The 20,828-nt window shown below is 46.8% G+C and overlaps 1 protein-coding gene across 5 annotated transcripts in view; it reads right to left on the bottom strand.

Moving 5' to 3' along the window:
- ARHGAP40 (Rho GTPase activating protein 40) overlaps window positions 1-20,828 on the bottom strand; it is a 91,465-nt gene that overhangs the window by 45,401 nt on the left and 25,236 nt on the right. The window contains exon 1 of one of the 5 annotated variants that reach the window (XM_025181639.2): window positions 12,719-14,480. The exons of 2 other annotated variants lie outside the window; for them this stretch is intronic. In XM_025181639.2, coding sequence (XP_025037424.2) covers window positions 12,719-12,834 — 116 coding nt within the window. In that variant the 5' untranslated portion in view covers window positions 12,835-14,480. Of the gene's footprint in view, window positions 1-12,718; window positions 14,481-20,828 lie in introns of those variants that run through there. 2 more of the 5 variants (XM_025181638.2, XM_014570428.3) reach the window with 2 other exon arrangements.

Genomic DNA, 20,828 nt, shown 5'->3' with positions numbered 1-20,828 from the left:
TTATTTAGGCACATGCTTGAGTGCTGTGTTGGGGAGGGCCTAGGCAGTTATGAAAAGTCAGTTATGAAGAGCCAGCTAGCCATGGGATGTTCTCTCATGAATCCTCCCTTAAGATGTTCAGGTCAACCCCAGGCCAAGTAGTATGATGGTAAGAACATAGGGAATAGGGCAGGCGGCAGATATCTGGAATGACATGAATTTTAAAGGCCCCATCTCTCAAGAGCCTACAACGACCAGAAAAAAGTTTACACAGCCCTATTGGAAATAAAGGATTTTCCTCTCTCCAACAGCACTGATCCCTAAAACTGGTGGCTCATACAGCATCAGTTATCAAAGCTGTCATGGCCCCTTGATCCTGGAGTGCTTTTTTGGTCCTGGATTTGGGAACAGAAAAAAGAGTTTCGTAACAAAATCTGTAGATACTGACAAACCCAAAGCAAAGTGCATCGTAAACCTGTCGTCCAAGTTCTACTGAACCCGATAAGAAAACAGTATTGTTGCGCATTCATTTTGCTCCAGTGCTGGATCATTCCATCCAGAGAACTGCTCTCAGTGCAGTTTTAGCTCTTTGACTTCTGCCCTATTTGCTCTTTCCATACCAATAATTCCTCAGACGCCCTCTCTCATCAGATGCAGTCATGAAGAGGTTTCCTTCCCTTGTGCTGAGCCACTTCAAAGGAAACATTTTGCTACAAGTTTAAGTAAAAAAACCATGACCCACTTTAAAACTGTTCCAAATGTAACTGGGGCAGGAAGAGACAGGAGATGGTGAAGTCTTCCAAATATTTAAAAATGCAAGACAGACACCATTTAACTTGCAAGTATTTCCAAGGGCATGAGCCAGGCCCAAAGGGACTCCTTGCACCAAGCAATAAAACAGGAAAGAGTAAACTTGAAACTAAAATGAAAGACTAAAATCACAAAATGCATCAACTCAGAGGGGAGGAGTCGGCAGGGTGCAATGCTACAAAAATCCGAGGTTTTAAAGGCCAGAATTCACTGTAGAATAAAAAACGTTTCTTGAGATAGTCTATCACTCACTATTTCCATATTAATTTAGAGTCAACCTATGGATCGCAAGCCAAATATGGCTCAGGAGGGCACCAAATATGGCTCTTTTGGCCATAATTGGCTGTCCCATGTGCCAGAGCTGAAGCTAGGCCACAATGTGGCTGTCCCTGCTAGTTGCCCCAACCCCAGTTCCAGCTCCGGCGGCTGCCACACAGCACGGCGGCACCACGTGAAGGGCCACTGCCCTGTGTTCTGGAGCTGGGCTGCCATGTGGCTGGACATGGGTCCACAGTGCAGCCCCAGGCACAGCTACACTGAGGCCCAGGCTGCAGCCTCAGCACACAGGGCAGCTGCCCACCACATGGCCCTGCTCCAAGAGCAGCCACACACAGCTACCATGTGGCCCTGGCTCCAGCTTCGGCCCTTTCCCTTCTGTGTGCCAGAGTTAGGGCCGGGGCTGCAATGCAGCTGCTCCTGCAGCAGTCCCCATCTGGCCGCAGCTTCCTGTCTCCAGCCCCCAATCCTGGGGCAAGCCCCACAGTGTGGCCCCCATCTGGCCACAGGAAGGACTGGCAGCAGCAGCATCTCTCTCTCTCTCACACACACACACACACACACACACACACACACACACACCCCCCCCCCCCCCCCCCCCACTGGTAGAAGGGGAAGCCATGATCTGGTGCGGTGATCCTGGTCCGACCCCTCGTCCAGCCACTGCTGCCTGGGTGCAGTAGCTCTGCCCAGATAAGGTAATCCGGCCCCAGGGACCCCCCCACATACTCAACTTCTCACACCCAGCACCCTGCCCTGCCTTGCCTCCCGCCATAAGATTGACAGAAGACAGCCTGAATGCCTGCATTAAGCTGGGTTTGACCCGTTATGAGAAACATCAAAGAAATGTGTGAAAAGATGCAGCAGCAGAAGTCCCATTAAATAAAGTCTGAGTACAATGTTTCGTTCATGCTTTTATTAATCATGTCAATTATCAATACTATTAAGTTGTATATTTTCAATCATGCCAATGGGCAGTCTTATACGGCTCTTTGTTGACCACTTGTGGATTTTGATGTAGTTTGGTTCTTTAGTTTGAAAAGGTTGCCAACCCTGATTTAGAGGAAACAACTCAAGTCCCAAAAGAAGCAGGTCTCTCATTGACCTTCACTTTTTATTTCTCAAGGTCAAAAAAACACTCGCAAAACAATCAGCTGGCAGAGGAGCACAAGATTCAAGGAAACGTAGGAGGCCTGTGCAGTGGGAACTTGAATTTGCTTTCAAGTTCCAGCCTGGAGCCATTAGTACAAATCCTAATGAAGGGGTGTAATGGTGAGTTCTGAAATAGCTACACATAGGACAGATCAGCTGATAGGAGTACATAATAGAATAGATTCTCCTTGCATTCTTGTCCCTTTGCTCTGCAACCTAAGCTACATAAAAGGGCTGAGAAGTAGCCAGGTCTGGCCAGCGAACCTTTCCTCTTGTGGGGGATCTGTAAGCCATTACAGAACCAAGACACCCCAACTTCAGGCCACCCCCCCAATCACAGAATACCATTAGTAGGGACAGGCTGCAGCCAGAGTACAATGCACAGGGAGCATTCAGTGCTCATATGGCCCTCCAGGATCAAAGCCAGCTAAAGCTGGCCTACTCTACACTGAGGTTCTATATGGCATAGATCCATCCCAGACATTAGCCCCTTTTCATGAGATAGGCAGCTTAGTGAAGTAAAGATTCTTGACTAGCATGTATGACGGATGGAGCCTGGTCTGGGGCATCAAGGCTCCTTACAGCCCCTGACTGGAGGCCTTTCCCAAATAGGCCACAAACCAGTCACACCAAGTGCTTCAGCTGCCAATCCGGCCAGCAGGACACTTCATGAGCAAAACCCCTCAGACACCTCAGCTCTCCCTGTGCCCTGGCCCTAACACACAGGTGAGGGGTTATAGAACCCAATCTCACCTATCCCAAATGGGTTCTTCTGGCCCCAAAAGACCAGCCACAATTCCCAGTCAATTTACACTTTGGATCTTACCCACAAGATCATGCTGGGCCAATCCTTTAGAATCTAAAATATAAAGGTTTATTAATAAAAAAGAAAAGGTGGAGAGTAAGGTTATTAAGGAGAATACATTACATGCACCAATCACCAAGTTCTTGATGCAGGCTCTCAGCAGAGATGTTATAAACTGCAAGCTTAAAAGTCTCTGGTGTACATCCTAGGTCAGGACAGGTCGACAATCCTTCCTGGCGCGCTGTCCCTCGCAAGGCTGCATCTGGGATCAGTGACAGAATTGAAGACAAGATGGAGTTTTCCTCATGGCACTTTATATCCATCCCTGGTACTTTCCAAGCTGGAGCAGGTCACATGGCCAAGTGACCTATCATTGTGTCCCATGTCAGCGACCATTAGATACTGACTGGCTCCAGACGCACTCCTAAGGTGTGTATTGGGTACTTTGAGCGCCACTGTACCTGGAACCGTGCTCCTTAACCACACGCAGTCCACGCCAGCATCAGCACAGAGTCCATATTCATAACTCCACATACAGACAGCACACAAATACAGAAGTAGCATACATAGAATCAGTGGAACAGAAGCTTTCGTTTGATACATCACATGGCTCCCTTTGTACAGACTTTGGGACAAACACCCCCCATCCCCATGGGTGCAGGAGTGATCTGGCTGCTCTCCTTAAAATCCACAACATGACAGCATGTTTAAGTCAACCACTTTGAGCAGTCAGGTTTATTCACCTATACAGATTTTAAGGCCAGAAGAGGCCACTTTGAGAATTCCACTTAATTCCTGCACCCCAACAAGAATCTTTCAGCTCTGACTTGCCAAGCCTGTATTCAACAACCAGTCGAGAACCAATGAAGGCAGCTCATTTCAGAAGCTGTAAGGAATCCTTCAGGAAATGAAGTTATTTAAATTTGATTTTAAAATGTTTTTTAATTTTTTTGGGGGGGAAAAAAGTAAATTTATTTAAAAAAAACTATAAAGGCAGTTTTCAGTGCACATACGGTAACTTGCAGCCAAAATAATGATTTGGCAGCCAGTTACCCAATGCTTCAATGAAACGACCAGTGTCCAGGCAAAAGCATAAAGTCTAGATAATGGAGGTTAAAGCAATGAAACCTAAGTTTAGTTAATTGTCAGCATTGTCCTCACCTCGCACTCGCAGCTGTCTCAGAGGTCTGACAGCATAACCAAAAAACCTCAGCTCTTACAGAGACTAGAAGCTGAACCACCATCTGGCTGGTGTAACTATCAGGTCCATAACCAAAGCTTTGTAGTATGGTCACTGCACCAGCAGAGAGAGAGAGCTCTCTCCTAGCACTGGAGAGAGAGAGGGGAATCATTAACAGTGCATAGAAGCCCCTTGAAACTAGAAATGTAAGTGACTAGTTGACTATCCAATAAGCATATGCTTATTGGGTAGTCAAGTAGTACTCGACCATTTGCTTCACCCTGCCCCCTTGCTGTCTCTATCAAGGAAGGGGGGAGTAGGAGCCGGTACTGGGGGGGAGCCAGCTTAAAAGCCAGTTCCCCGCAGCATCATCGGGCGGAGTGGGGGGTAGGGGAGGCAGAAATGTAGCAGGAGACCAGGAGCAAGCGAGGAATCAGCTGATTCCCCCTAGTCCCTCTAGCTGCACCTCTGCTTTTTAAATGCATTAAGAGCTTGGCTCTATTAGAGGCCGCAGCATGGGGTGGGATAGATGGACGCAGAGGAGGCTGCCACAAACCAGCCTCTGCCCACGGTGGGCCAAGGCTTGCTGCAGCGAGAGGCTGTTCTGGCTGGGCAGGCAGCCAAGCTCAGCCCTGACTCACGCCGGGTCCAGGACCAAACCCTGCTGCAGCTCTGCAACTTAAAAGGTAATAGGAGACAGGGGGCAGGTTGCACGGCTCCTACTGTGTTTTAAATTGCAGAGTCGCAGCGAGGTTTGCTCCTGGACCCAACGTGAGCCAGAACTGAGCCAGGCTGCCTTCTATCAACTAACCAATACAAATTCTACTGACTGTTCAATTAGTAAATTAAGATCATTTTAACATCGCTCGTCCTTGCTGCACACTCCAGCATCTACTGTGAGAAATCATGGATCCCAGACTTCCTTCCCATGCTGTGTTCAATGTGCTTAGGACACCATGCATTGCAGCAAAACTATTCATGCACTTAGTATCAGAGGAAGACGACTTGGATGAGGATGACAAAGTGAGTGACAGAACAACAGTGAAATGTCATTGCATTGCGTTGTCACAGAGCAGCTGTGCAGAGCAAAGCGTTGCTTTCGGGCTAGGGAAACCATTGTCATGCGGGTGTGGGATGAAGATCAGGGGCTACAGAACTTTCAGATGCAAAAAGCAACCTTTCTGGAGAGCTGCTCTCTTGGTAGAGAAGTGTGTTGCCATTGCGTTGGGGAAGCTGGTGACTCCCAATTTACAGATGAACAGCAGCAATCTGTCAGGGAAGTCTACCACCAGGGCAGCACTTACACAAGTGTGCAGGTCAATCAGTTGCATTTTGCTGTGAGGACTGTGACTCTGGGAAATGTGGGTGACATAGTGGCTGGCTTTGCCGACATGGGCTTTCCAAACTGTAGCAGGGCAATCGATGGCGCGCACATTCCCATTGTAGCGCCACCCCACCTTGCTACAGAAACATCAGTCAGAAGAAGGACGCTTGGGCATCATCAAGGGCCTTTAAGAGACATAAATGCAGGGTGGTCTGAAAAGGTGGGTGCATCATGCACCTTTCCAGACCATCCCTCATTTGTCTGAATTTCAGCCGTTACACAGTTGCCCTGCTAGACCGTTTTTAATATCCCTAACATGGACCCTGAGTATGGATTATGGAGCTGGCAGTCTTATCTTTGCAGAGAAAATGTTTTTGTCCATGGAGCTATGCAGAACACTCCCAGCTGAGGAGCAGGCCTAAAGCTTTTCAAGGCTTACACAGAAATAACAAATAATTTAACATTCTTCCTGGAGGATGAGGTTACATTAAAAGGTATTTTATTCACTCTGCCTGTAACTCTCAGCAACAGCAGGTGCAATTTCTAAATCTGTCACCAGAATACTGAAGATATAGGGCTCAATACAACTTTCCTTGAGGTCATTTTCAGGTACTGAATCAGTCCCAGAGATTGTTTCATGAAGATAGTAATAGCAATACTAGTAAAATATGCTTTGTCTATTGATCCTCAGAATAGGATCAATATTGATAACTTCCATTTAAAAATGACAGGAGAGCGAAGATTAGGACCCAGCAGTAAGACAGCTGGTGAACTATTTTAGCAATGACAGACCTTAAGTCAGTAAAACTCTATGTACACAGAATCCTGAATTGATGATAATGGGCTCCCTGTCTTCCACTGTAGTTTCAAGACCAGGCTTTGGGTGCAGAGCTAACAATTTACACCACATTCCTAATCAATGTTGCCCTAATGCCAGCGCAATCAGCTCAGGGAAGATCAACCCAATGCAAGAGGGAGCCTTCAAAGTCACACAGCTGAAGTAGGGGGCTTGTGTCCAAATAAATGTGTTAGTTTTTAAAGTGCCACAGGCACTAGCAACACAAAAATCCCAGCATCTCACTATGGGATTATAGTTTGTGATCAGAGACATCACAGTTGCTTCAGCTTGGCCTTCCTCTAGAGTGGGAACAGCTCTGGAATTGGCATTCTCTGCGCCAGCTGCCCTCAGCCCGATGTCACACTTTTCATTGTAGTTTTCAGACCACTGATGATCCCACCGCACATCGAAGAGGATGCAATGGTGGCCAGCTGCTGAATATGGTATTGTGTTGGACTTTTTAAACAGCTTCTTCACTTTGATGCAGGGTTTCCTTAGACACTAAGTGGTTCACAGGCTCAGCACAACTAGCACGGACAGATTCGCCAATGCAATTCTCCCCTGCACTGGCTGAGTCATCTCCAGAAAAAGGAGAGCATGCCGAGCATGCCCCAACTGCTGTCCTCTCACCCTACTTCCCTACCCAGAGCAGGGAGAAAAGGGGGCAAATGCTACCTAGCCATGTCTACATGAGGTGGTGAACCAGGTAGCCAAACTTTGCTTAAAAGTGCATCCTTAGACCACCTTGTACTGCTGCATCCAAGCGACCAACAGCGCTTTCAGTTCTACACCTAACCCTCTCCAAACTCTCTGCCATCTTCAGTGATGCAACAGTAACAGCAAACCAAACTTTCGTGCTAAATTACCCAAACACTGGGAAAGTCCTCAGTGTTCTCCTTTCTAGCCTACATCCTAAAAAGGCTACCATTGATCACCCTCTATGTGGTGGTGCACAAGGGAAATCCCCAAAATCAGAGGCAAAGGAAACATGAGATTTGCTCACCACTATTCAACAAAATTACCGTCAGCATAATCTACTGTATATTTGAGAGAGTTTGTTTGATCACCAAATTTGGTAGGCAACTTCCTCTTACCCTAACTTAAAGCAACATAAGGGTTTAATTGTGCCAGGAAAACAGGATGTGCCTGGAATCAGATTGCTTCTCACCTGTCTCTACATATTAAAAAACAAAACATTTTTCCTGTGGGACAACAGAGTGACATCACGTCACCCTGCATTCCCAGGAATCCAGACCATATGACTGCTCCATGAAATAGTGGGGAAGGGGTAGCTCCATCCCCGCACACCCCCGGAACAGCTTCCAACCTGCCCATCCCATACACCTGCCACACAGTTTTGCTCTGTGCGGCCCAGCCACAGCGCTCGGGGGCCAGGCTGCAGATCTCCACCTGAGTGAGTGGCTCCGACATTTGCTGCTAACCCAGGTCAGTGTGCTCTCCAAGAAGCTCTGTCTCCATACACCCCCTGGAGCAGAGTCTGCCTGCCTCTTGGCCCCAACCCCAGTCTTCCCGGCCCACGTGCCAGCTGCGTAGCTTGGCTCTCTGTGGCCTGCGCTCAGGCCCGCTCTCCTCGGCCCGCTGCAAGCTGGACAGGTCTTGCACCCCAGCCACTTCCCCAGCTCTCCAGAGCAGCTGCTCTGCGCTCCGGGCTCAACACAGAGCAAAGCTGCCTCAACAAGCCCATGCAGAAAGGCTGAGCTGGGGGCAGGCTGCGGCTCCTGCTGTGGTGGCCAGGGCTACCCAGCCTGGTGGTGCTTCTGGGCTGGGAGGGCAGGGTGTGCGTAGGGAGGGATGAATGTGGGGATGGGTGGTGCGGTAAATGGGGGATGGTAGGGATGAGGAGGATGGGCAGCGGGGGGTGGGGAAGGGAAGGGGTTTGGGAGGATCTGTGGGGATAGGAATGGAGGTGCGGGAAGGGATGGAAGGAGAGGGATAGGCAGTGTGGGGCAGTGAGGGGGAGGGGTTCGGGAGGATGGGTGAGTATAGGAATGGAAGGAGGAGATAAGGACGGAAGGAGGGAGATGGGCAATGTGGGGTGGGGGAGGGGCTAGGGAGAATGGTGAGTGCAGGAATGGAGGCGGGGGGATCAAATTGAAGTACAGGTTGCGGGGCGGGGGGGGGGGGGGGGGGGGGAGGATGAGAAGAAGCCAGGACTGCCTGGCCTTGACATGATAGCGGTTTTCAAATATCTACAAGGGTGTCACAAGGAGGAAGGAGAAAATTTGTTCCTCTTGGTTTCTGAGGATAGGACAAGGAGTAATGGGCTTAAAGTGCAGCAAGGGAGGTTTAGATTGGACATTAGGAAAAAATTCCTAACTGTCAGGGTGGTCAAATATTGGAATAAATTGCCCAGGGAGGTGGTGGAATCTCCCTCTCTGGAGATATTTAAGAACAGGTTAGATAGACATCTGTCAGGGATGGTGTAGATGGAGCTTGGTCCTGCCTTGAGGGCGGGGGGCTGGACTCGATGACCTCTCGAGGTCCCTTCCAGTCCTATTATTCTATGATTCTATGTTCCACGGCCAGGGGCGGGGAAGGGGGGGGCAGAGCCAGGGCCGGCCCAGCCTTCGCCCAGCAGGGAATGGGAGGGTGCAAGGGAGCAGGACTGGGGCTACCACACATTGGCCCAGTCCTCCCCAGCAGCCGGGGCTGTCTACCCTCATACAGGGGGTTGGCGAGCGTAGTGAGCAGGGGTCTAGGGTTGCCAGGTGTCCGGTATTCTACCAGACAGTCCGGTATTTGCGCTCTTTGTCCAGTAAAAAACAAAAAAGCCAGAGAATACCAGACATGTGTAATGTCCCGTATTCTCTGATTTTTCCAGCCGCGCACCGGACAGAAGCCTGGCGTGGGCAGGGAGAGGGGCTGGAAGGTGGGCCACAGTCGGCGCTAGGAGCCTGTGATTGCGCAGAAGCGTGGTAGGGGGAGTCCCAGCTGGTAGGCAGGGCCACAATCGCCACTCTGAGTGCTTCAGAAGCCCAGCCAGGGTGGGGGGAGTGGCTGGGACTCCCAGCCACTCCCCCCGCCCCCGCAAGGCTTCTGCGCAATCACAGGCTCCCAGCGCCAATCATGGCCCCGTCTCCTGGCCTGGGAGTCCCAGCTGGGAGGTGGGGTTGCGATCGCCGCTCTGGGTGCCCCAGAATGGGGGGGCTTATCCCATGTTGCTTTTTTTTTTTTGGCTCAACCAAAAAAAAAAATCCGTGTCTCTGGTATTTTTGGGAGACCATCTGGCAACCCTAGTCACTTCCCCTAGCAAAACCAAACAGAATTGAGACAGGATCACAAAAGCAAGTACAGCCCTCAAAACTGACATAACTGAGTGAATGTTGAAAGAGGCAGAACCAAGATAAGCCAGAAAAACAGGATGAATGTGGAATATAATTGCTTCTCAATAAAGCTTTAAAAAAAAATAGAGAAACTTGGAGTAGTGATCTGTTTTGGCCCAGCTAAACCAATGCTTAAGGTTTGAAAACTTAGAAGAAATTATTATTGGAAATCAAACTGACTATAGCCCTTTTTTGTTAAAACATAACAAATATTAAGAGTTTCTAGAGATGAAGAAACAAAATACTTGCTGGAATTCCCAAATTACAGACCTGGGCAATGCAAAGTAAATCTGCTAGGCATACGTAAGAAAAAGAATCAAGACACATTTTGCATTTAAAACTTATCTGTGGAAAAAAAGGAAGTACTATCAGCAGTCAGTGAAATGAACTAGTTGTTTCTAGCCACCAAGCCCTTCAAAGTTTCTGAAATGCTAGAGTTCATCCACTCATGCCCACTTTTTAATTCATGGACTGGAAGACAAAGATATAGCCTTCCTGCTTTCTCAACTCTCACTTGATTTAACTAGTTGAATATACTGGAACGAAGAAAACCTTCTCTCTGTACTAACAAAAGTTTACTGCTGGCAAGAGCTGGCACACAAACACTTCCCCCAGTTCAGTGTTTTGTACTGCTTGATATTTTTGGAATTTAACAGACTATATTTTTTGTCTTTAGCATACATTGTCAATTTCAAACTTCGTTTTAACTAAACCTGCATTTAGTTTAAAGTTTTTAAAATCTCATTTAAGTACAAAATGATCTGTTTAAAATCAGTTTTATCCACTCTACAACCACACAAACAACCATGATTTATTCTCCATCCTACCCACAAGTGGGAGTAATGCTGATCTACTTCACATCACACAAGGTAACCGGGGCACAAAATTTCAGTCAGTTGACAAAGGTCAGAGTCAAGATTTCAGGGCTTCAATACTTCTGCTCAGATGTGTAGACCATTCTGCCTCTGTTAGCACAAGTGAGCTGGGTTCTAGTCCCATCCCTACTGTGCAACCTTCGGCAAAACACTTAATTTCTATACTCCCACACCTTCGCATGTGTAAGGGGACAGCAGTTATATGTCAGAGGGGAAGCTAATCTCTCTGTTAACATGCTTGGAGATCCCCAGGCAAAGCGTACTAGGAGGGTATACCAAGAACTATTTTCTGTTTGGTCCTTAAAGGAAAGCCTCCTTGGAATTACTGAGATACATATCTCATGTGGTTAGTATGTTTCTAATTTGCCTTGCAACTAATCTAATGCTGAACACCTATTGCAGTAATTACCATGAAATAACTCACCAATGCCAGTCATTTCCTGTTGTAAACCAGTCCAGAAGCTGGCCAATTTCACTGTGCATTAAGCCAGATAGACTAGATAAGTGTAGTTTAACACTCAGGAATGCTGGGAAACAATTGGCAAAAGGTTATAAGAAAGGTACCTGAATTAACTCTGACCAATAGCATAAAAAAAGGACCAGAGAACAATACACTAAGGCTGCGTTTCTCAAACTGTGGGTCCCGACCCCCCAGGGGGTTGTGAGCAACTTAGAGAGGGGTATCAGAAAGTTTGAGAACCCATGCACTAAGGGATCAAGCTAAGCTTCATGCTTAAGAGATTTAGGGACAGTGGAAAACAGGAAAGGCTGAAACAGAATTTCCTTACTTGGATTGCCCAGGCTATGTCTGCACTTAATCCAGCTATGCCACTGTAGCTCTTCAGTGTAGACACTCATCGTAGCCACAGGCACGATGCTCCAGTTGCTGTAGTTAATCCAGCTCCTTAAGAGGTGGTAACAGGTAGACCGAAGAATTCTTATAGCATGGTCTACATGGAGAGTGTAGGTTGGTGGCTCAGAAGTGTGGATTTTCTACACTGAATGACATAGATGGATTTGCTGAAAATTTTTAGTGGCACATGCGGAGACAACAAAAAATGCTGAATTCTCCCAGAGGCAGAAGACCCCACTGTTTGATAACTGTTCTCCAACACTTATTAAAAGCAACTGCCTAGGACAGATTAGCCTCAGCTTTTGTTCAAGTTGCATGAACAGTTCCTGTGTGCAGCTTGGTCATCATATGGAATGTCACTAAGCAAGTTCTAGAGCTCAGAGAATGCAAAGCATGCACAACAGGGAACCTACCAATACTTACACATGGACTTTGTCTACCAGTTTTAAACAGAAGGGCTAGACGTAATAGAGCGAGGTGCACTGACAGAAGGAAAGCTGGATCAATAGCTCTTTTCCAAGAGTGCTTGGAGGAATGGTTACAAGGGTACCATTACTGGGGTACAATGATAAGTATCTTAATGACAATCAGATCCACAGTCCATAGTTACTACTGCAGGAACAATGCATTAAAAGCAATTGAACAGAACATTGTATTTTTGCATGTCATTTCACAAACATGACTTCACTGTACAGCAATCTAACTATGTCTATAAGGCTACAGTACATAGGGAGAGATTTGTTATATACGACTTAAGTGGTTTACATGATGTCTGAACCTGAATAGTGTTTCTAACAGCTGGCATTCTGCCTTTCACCTATTGTTTGAATTTCATGAGAACTACTTCTACTCCAACACCTACAGATTGAGCAATACAGGTATTATGTTGACAGACTGGAGAATTAAGAAGTGAGGCAGGTGATTAAGTGTTTTTTCAAAAATACGAAGCGTTCAAAATATTCAGTACCCAATTGTTCTAAAGAAAACCCCTCAGCATTCTCAAAGAGGCACTGCTGATTGAGAACCTGCTCTATTTTTTTAAAAAGTGGAATCTAAAGTATATTCTCCCCCTCTTACCCCCAAAACATACACACCACAACTTTTACAGTTTTGTTTTCCTCCTCTGTTGCTACATCAAGGACTTAGATATACAGCATAACAGAATTATACCGCACTTCAGATGGTACAAATGAGTGGAAACAAGGTGAAACTGTAAAAGGAATATGAACAGCAAAAAAAAAAAAAAAAAAAAAAAACCCTAAAAAATGTGAGCACAGAGTACCTGCAAATGCCCCAGGCCTGCAAATGGGCAGGAGGCTGGATGGGTTGCAAGACAATTTGAGGTCTGGGAATCCGACTTCCGGCAAACCCAGAACCAGGCTTCCCAAGTTTATCCATGGTGTTGGTTACAAGAGGAATCAATGCTTGGTTGCTTTCAGCAGCAGTCCATCAGTGTGCCTTTGGCAGTCCCAGAGCAAGAGCTATGCTTTAATTCCTTGTGTTACATCTCCAGCTGATTGCAAAGAAAGCAAACCCACAGCCCCACCTACTCATGCTGCAGAAACTCTGCTAATTGGATGGTAATTCCCTCCTCCTCCACTCATCCACCCAGCCAGACTCATGTAATAAAATCATAGTAAACATACCTGTGACTTTAAATATACAACTATATGGCCTGCCCAAGGGCTATCATCATCTGTCCAGTGCTGGGAATGCAATACATACCTGAAGGACAAAGTGAAACCAGCTTCTAGCATCTGGAAATTGTGGTGTTATAGGTTTAGCTCTAGAGAAACTATCCATGCTACCATTTTTCACATAACTGATGCCTATCAGGCAGGGAACATGCCCAAATCAGGACTGGTTAAACAAGAACTAAAAACTCAAGCATGTGAAAAGTAACTCCCACACGTGGCACAAGTAGCAGTGAACAATGAATCCACCTGAACTGTACTAAGAGTCCTCACAGACTAGGATAGTTGAGCCTTCCAAAGAGTGTCCTCTAACCTTTGATAGACACAGTGCATATGCCAGTACACAAAATAAAGCCCAAGGATTGGTATCATGTTCTGAACTTATTTCCTGATGAGTTAGGAGAATAAAGAGCAGTAAACTGGATTACAGTGGTACTAACAACATGCAACCAAACATATGGCAAAACACAAATCCCTGCCTCCAAAATTCACTTAAAACAAGCAATATGACAGGGCAATCATATTCCCTCCTTCCCCACGGTGAATAGCTTTTGTTCTTTCATCAACTTTCTTCTGAAAAATTGTTCTTTTTCCTGCCTAATTTTCAATGTCTGTTTTCTGCTCCTTGTCTTTTCACTAACAAGTTACCATAATCACTGCAAAACTTATAGAAAAATGAAATCACATTTCAAATTTACTCAGTGAAGCCATGGGAGGCTTGTCAAACATTAACTCATCATGCCAGTGTCCCTAGCACTAATGGCTCTATAGGGGATTCCCCTTATCATTGGGTCAAGAGAAGAAGTGCCACCAATTGACTTTCCTAAGGAAGACTCAATATTTAAACTAAGAATATGCTAAAGCCATCTCATTTGTGAGTTCCTTCTACTTAACATAGCCACTATGCCAACCTGTGTACTACTAACTATAGATCCTAGATCAGGCTTGACCAAAATCTGCCTGTGGGCCAGATCCGGCCCACAGATGCAGCAGAGAGCCCCAGGCAAACTCTTTGTTTGTCTCCCTGCTACACGCCACTCAGAAATGCAGCTGATGGGCAGTTTCACTTTAAAATCTGTGAGCCCAGAGGGAAGGGGAGGGAGGCTTTAAGAGCTGCTCACCCCCCAAGCACAATTCCATTAGCCAGTTTTTGGCCAGAAACTGGCCAATGGGAGCTGTCTGTTTCAATAACAGGCTGACAAGAAGCACCAAGATCCCTCCCCTCTGGGGCTTGTAGTTAATCACAGAGCACATGGCTGCAACCTGTGCGGGGATGGGGCAGGCAAAGGAGGCTGCTTCAGGAAAGTGCTGGGGTGCTGGCTGGTAAGTCTCCTGTCCAGAGCCTGCCTCTGGCACCCCAGACCCTCCCTCCCACAAACCTCTGCCCGCCACTCCTGACCTCTACTCCACATACCCTGCCCCCCCTTCTGCACCCATATTCCCTCCCAGATCTGGCACCCTGATCACCTGCTCCAGATCACAGTCCCCTCCTGCCCTAGCTCACAACCCAAACCCCTGCACATCAATCCCCTCCTGTACCCCAATTCCCTGCCTTAGGTCACAATCCAACCCCCTACACCCCAGTCCAGTACCCCAAGTCACAACTGTCTCCTTCACCCAAACTCCCTCCCTTACCCCAAGCTCCTTTCTGCACCCAATCTCCATTCCAGACCCCGTATCTCCTCCATTAATATCATGGAAGAGTGAGGCTCTCAGATGCTTTCCAAATACTTTGAGTGGTGCCCCCATCCAAAATTATTGTCCACCTCTGCCCTAGATGGGTGATTCCTAGACCCCATATATGCATTGAGTAGATCTAGTGGCCAGTCAACAACACTAGTTTATTCAGTGCAGGCAAGAGTGGCCCACAGCAGCAACATGTGGCTCTTCACCCACGTGGTCCTGCAGAGGGATGGCAAACTTAGCCCCATGCCTCACTTGTTCCTGCATGCAGATTCCCTACATGGGGGTGAATTTTACCCCAGCCCATTTGTAGAATTCAGTAATTGTCACCTGGGCATTAATACTAGCTAAGAGGGTAACATTTGCAATCTTCACAGAAGCATAAAAATTACCCTCACTTCTGTTATGTTGAGTAATTTGTCCTTTTGATATTCTTGGAACTTGACAGAGAATTTGAATGTAAATTGTTTATCATACAAAATTTTTGCTTAAAAAAAAATAGAGTAACCAAGCCCAAACCTGGAGCTCTCTCATATTTACATTGTGTGTTGCGGGACATCAACTCTCTTGCTCAATTAGGGCCTTATCCAATACTCAGTGAAGACCCCCACCTTCCCTGGCTGGTCTATCACAGAAATTTCTAGTCACCAAGGGAATGATAAACACAACGTGTAGAATGCAAAGTTCTTTTAACTTCTTACACCAAGACACACATTGCTCTTCACTGGACTTCTCTCCTACACTCAGATTAGTTTCATAATTCTTTTTTTTTTTTTTAAATCAATAACCTATTTTAGTTTTGCAGTGACTCCATATTATGAATGGTCAAGACAGGGGAGAGTCTTCATGAACTAGAGAAGACCACTCAAAGAGCTATAGTCTGAGCCCATCCCATTTCTTGCCGCAGGGCTGAAGCCCCAATCGCCAACAGGCCACCTCCCCCCAGGGTGAAGCTCCAATTCAAGACACCGCCTGATCCCCAGCGCGTGCACGCACACTGAAGCCCGGATCGATGCCCCCTCCCACCTCACAAGCCATGAGTAGCAGAGCTCAAGCTGGGAGTGGTAGGGCTTCATCTTGCCTGCCCAGTGCTCCCTGTGGGGGGGAAGCCTCCAGAGCCTGTGGGCTGAGTCAGGGCCAGGTTAACCTTCCCTGGGCCCAGAGCCAAACATTTTTGTGCCTGCAGGGGGACGATGGAGCAAGGCATCATTTACAAACTGGCAGTTGTCAAACACACAGTGGGCAGTCTAGACCTGCCAGCAAGCCTCCTTCCCTGCAGGGTCAACCCCTGCTGCACAGCCCCCTGACTCAGCGTTCTCCTCCCCTCCCCTCCCCATCCCCCAACACTCTAAGGCCAGAGCCCCCTCTTCCCCCCACCCCGGCATGTCAGAAGCTCAACACCCTGAACACCACCCATGCCCACAGACCCACCACAATTGCCCAGAACTCCCACTCCCTAGTCCCCCAAGGCACACAGCTTTCCCGACGTCTCACAGCCCAGCACCCTCCAGGCCCCCTTAGAGACTTACTCTCCCATGGCCTGCTTCCTGGCCACCCTCCCTGGCCCTGCTGAGAGGCAACTGTCTGCCTGGCTGAGCCGGCAGCACAGCCAGGGCTGGCCCTGGAGTGGGAACTCACTCCAGCCCCGTAACCACTGAACTGTAAGATTGGACGATTCATCTGTTACCTATTATTAATGTTACGATAACGATATTTCTTTTTAATGGGTACTCAGTGAACTTAATATTATTGTGAACGTCTGAACCGCATAGTTCTGATTGCTTAGATTTAAGCGAGTTCAATGGCAATCAATTTTACCAGGTGCCCTGTATTCAGCATATGGAAATGTGGTCACTAAGTATGAGAAATAGGATTTATTTCTGGGTGTGTTGGGCTTAGCTGGCGTGTTGAGTTTTATTTCTGCTTAGTAATTTATTTTGATCTGTCTGTTTTCACTTGCATCCTTTTCATACTGAATAAAATCATTTTTGTTTATCATCAAACCCAGTGTAAATAATTGTAACCTGAACGAAGGTGGTGCAACAACTGTGCCTCTCTCTCCTTTACGGATAAAAGCAGCAAACTTATGGGCTTTCTTTGTTTAAAAAGGTATGCAGATCAAGAGGGATTTATCTGGAGTTTTATTCATATTTGGGGCAGGGATGTAAATGGTTAACCAATTACAGTTAACTTGCAGGCCCAGCCCAGGGTGCTCCAACCCAGCCAGAGCAGCCCTGTCAGTGGTGGGTCCGGCCTAGCACGCCATGGGCAGAGGCGCTCCAGCCTAGCCAGAGAAGCCTCCACCCACAGCAGGCCAGGCCTGGCCAGGCCAATGTAGCGCACAGCCCCCCCAGCTATGGCTTGCGGGGTGGGGGAACACTGCCCTCATTTAAGCAGTTATCCAGTTTAACGAGTTAACTGATTAAATGGAATTTTACATCCCTGATTTAGGAGGATTTTACGCTGTTCTGACACTTCCCCGCAGCTGAGCCCTCCCAGAGCTGAGCTGTTACCAGCATCTGTTACTCTGCTGGGGGAGCTGTTACCTCAACTCTGTTCCCTTGCAAAGGTAGACCAGCGCATCTGGCACAGCAGTACAAGGTGATGGGGCACCCGACAGGGCAGGTCAGTAGGCTCAGTGGTATGATCAGCACATCCGATGACAGGGTCAGAGGGGTCTCTGTGATCCAACCTGTCACAGTAACATCTTGCTCAGAGCTGAGTGAACACACAAAGGGGGCACATTTGTTTACAAAAGTGATTTTTGCTCATTTTATTCGTTAGCGTGAGTGATCTGCTTTCCTATAGGATAAGCAATAAGGCTGTGCTCCTTCACATGATGTTTTGTATCACAGCTGCTATTTAGTTTATTTAATCACGTTTGAGACTAGCCTCCAGAAACATTTCCAATGATCAAGTTTAACCACTTTTGAGTTATTTGTGAACAAAGGGCATCCCCAAGTTTACTTTTAAAAGGGTTCTCTTCTTCCACACCACCACCCTTTTATAGTTTAAGGATTTTCCTCAAACTTATTTTATTTCAGGTCAACTCTGGACTGTGAGCAGCATAGAACACGTAAGATGAAAATTTTTCAAAAGCCTCCGAGCACGTAAAAATGGAAGGGTTTATTAAAAGTCTAGATGCCATCTTAACTATAGCTTTCACAACAGTAAGAGATCAATTACATACAGAGTACTATAAAATTAAATCCAATAGGCCAACAACCAAAATTTAGGACTGACTAACCCACGAAAGTCAGGGAAAGCAATTTAATTCTCCACTTGCACCCAGGTACGTACATGAGATTACAGTGAGCCCTCGCTACTTCGCGGTTCGACCATCGCGGATTCACGACTTCGCGGACTTTTTTCATTACATTATGTATATACGTGAATCCGCGATGGTCGAACCGCGAAGTAGCGAGGGCTCGCTGTATACATGTTAAATATACATGTCCCTACTTCGCGGATTTTCACCTATCGCGGTCGGGTTTGGAACCTATCTACCGCGATAAACGAGGGTTCACTGTATGCTACAAAACCTACAGTCCTACAAAGTGAGAATTGTTTGTATTCAACAGGCCAGATCTCCAGTCGAAGTCAACTCTATTGAAGCCAGTGAAACAGCTGTGGATTTGTTCCACAAGAGGTCTCATGCCGAGTGCACTGTACTCTGCAAAAGGCTGTCAAATTCACAGCCTGTTGGGTGATCCTTCCACAGCTTCCCTTAAAATTCCCATGAGAGAAACAAGTGCACATAACTACCACTGCTGGGGGAAAAAAAAAAAAAAAAAAAAAAGAGTTGGCATGTCTCACCTTAGACTCCTCCTGCCAGCACTTGCAGAGAGCCTCAACCTGCCCTGCCTTTGCCCAACAGGTTTTCCAATAATACAAGCTGTCTGCAGGATAGCCAGTAGTACAAGCTAGCTTCCCAGTCCTGGGTTTTTAAACAAATGGTGACTACGCAAGACATCTCAACCGAGTAACTTACAAAATGGAAGAGTTTAGGGAATATAGGACGGACTGAACTACGACCATGTTTACTCTTGCTTATATAACTTAATTACTGGGAGAAAAAGCAGCTTGTAAACAAATATTTCAAAACTGGGTTTCTTAACAGGTGTATGTCTACACCTCAGCGTTGCCCCACATCTTGTATGGGGCCAACTGGGTCAAAGTGCCCTTCTACCATTCCTTTGTGTGTCTTAAATTCATTCCTTTCTGCATTTAAGTTGTTGGCGTCTGAGAGGGATGATTCATGTGAAACTCCTTCCGAAATGCACTAAGTTCCACTGCCTGCTGAGCTTATGCTGTAGGTGCAACTCCATGGTTGCGACTGATTTCTCACCACTGAGAATCAGGGATCTCTCCAGTCAAGCCAGTGGGATTACACTGTTATAAAGCCAGAGTGGGTTCAGAACCAGGTCCCTTGTGTGCATCCTCCCTCATCCAGCTAGACGGGGGGGGGAGGGGGGGAAGAGACTATGCTAAAAGAAAAAACTAAGAATTTAGTTCTGAATTCTGAGAATGTCTAAATGAGTCATTGGTACAGCCCAGCCCTGGGATTCTGTTGTGAACAATATAGGTGACTTCTGGTCCAGCTTCAAAACATGAGTTGCTTCTTAGTGGCTTGCCAATGCCACACAACACGCTATCAGGCAACTTGGCCAACACCAATAAACCCTGACTTCACTAAGGGGGAGGGAAGTGTGGAGGTGCAAATGAAGGGAACAATAAAAGGTTCAAGGAACCAGGAGGGCAGCCAGGCAGACTGCACATGCCCCACAAGGCTGTAGCCTTTGGGTGAGCTCATGTGAAGTCCCCCAAGATCTAGGTAGCTACTTTCCCATGGGAGTTTTGCTCCTACAGGCTGAACTCTGCAAGAATAGTTTCAGGTGGGGCAACACCTTTCTGGGTCTGTGGGAAAGCCAGGAGAACTAATAGCAACACGTGAGTGTGTTGGCCTGCAACCACACTGCTGGTTAGTCATGTTAGAAGCTGGTGGGCTATGCTAACTCAAGTGGTAGCCTATACCACTGCTCGGGCCAGCCAACGTGAGTCAGAAATCACCACTCCATTTCAGTTATGAGTATGTGTAAGGGGCATGGGAGTCAAGTTAAGGGCATCACTCAAGTTAATTATGCAGTGAAGACAAACCCTTGGAAGGAACAGAAGAAACAGATATTGTAAAGCATCATTTAACCATTCAGGCTTCAGCTGTGCTCCCCAGTGAAAGGCAGTGTTCACCAGGAGTGAACAGTGAAATCTATCATGTCAGCTTAAGTTCCGTAAGAATGAGGTTTTTTGTTCAAAAAGCACAAAGGGTAGAAATCCCGGCAATTCCAAGCTTAGGTTCTGCTTTCTATTTTACAGAGTGCCCATTACCACTAGGGAGGTAAGAAAACTAATTCACCCAAGTAATTTTAGCTCTTCCCCCAGCTCCTCATCAGAGATCAGGGGTAAACCTCAAGCTGTACAATCTCTCCACATGCTCATCCTTATTAAGATTAAGTAGTAATTATAGGTTCTGTAGTCCCTAATGAGATGAGCTTGTATGATGAATGGCTAAGATTATCTGAGTCTCTGCATGTTCTCTGGCTGATGCTACAGATAAAGCCCTGCGTGGATACAAAATATGTATCTGTATCCAATCCACAATCTACAAACATGTCAATTTGGATATCCACAGATATGCAGGACTCTGGCTACAGTGGCACCGTTGTGGGGCTTAGGATGGCAAAAGTAGCAGAGATTTTTTTTTAAATGTTAGCCAACCAGCAGGAGTAAAGCAGCTACAGAGATTGTTGGACCCCATGAAGCTCCCAAATTTGTGGTTCTATATCTCTTCCAAGATTCAGAATCTTGGTTTTACATTTCCTCTGGAAAAACTGTACTTCATACAGCCCCATACAATGCGGGAGCATCAGTTTGGTGCTGGCTCAGAGGGGAAAGTACCACTTCCAGGGAATCCCCAACATTACATCCTGCAGCTACCTGGCTTTTTGTCAGAGCAGT

The sequence above is a fragment of the Pelodiscus sinensis genome, chromosome 18, assembly GCF_049634645.1.
Source record: "Pelodiscus sinensis isolate JC-2024 chromosome 18, ASM4963464v1, whole genome shotgun sequence".
In the NCBI taxonomy this organism is placed as follows: domain Eukaryota; kingdom Metazoa; phylum Chordata; order Testudines; family Trionychidae; genus Pelodiscus; species Pelodiscus sinensis.
Note: the sequence above shows the minus strand (reverse complement) of the source record. Positions and strands in the feature narration are given on the sequence as shown.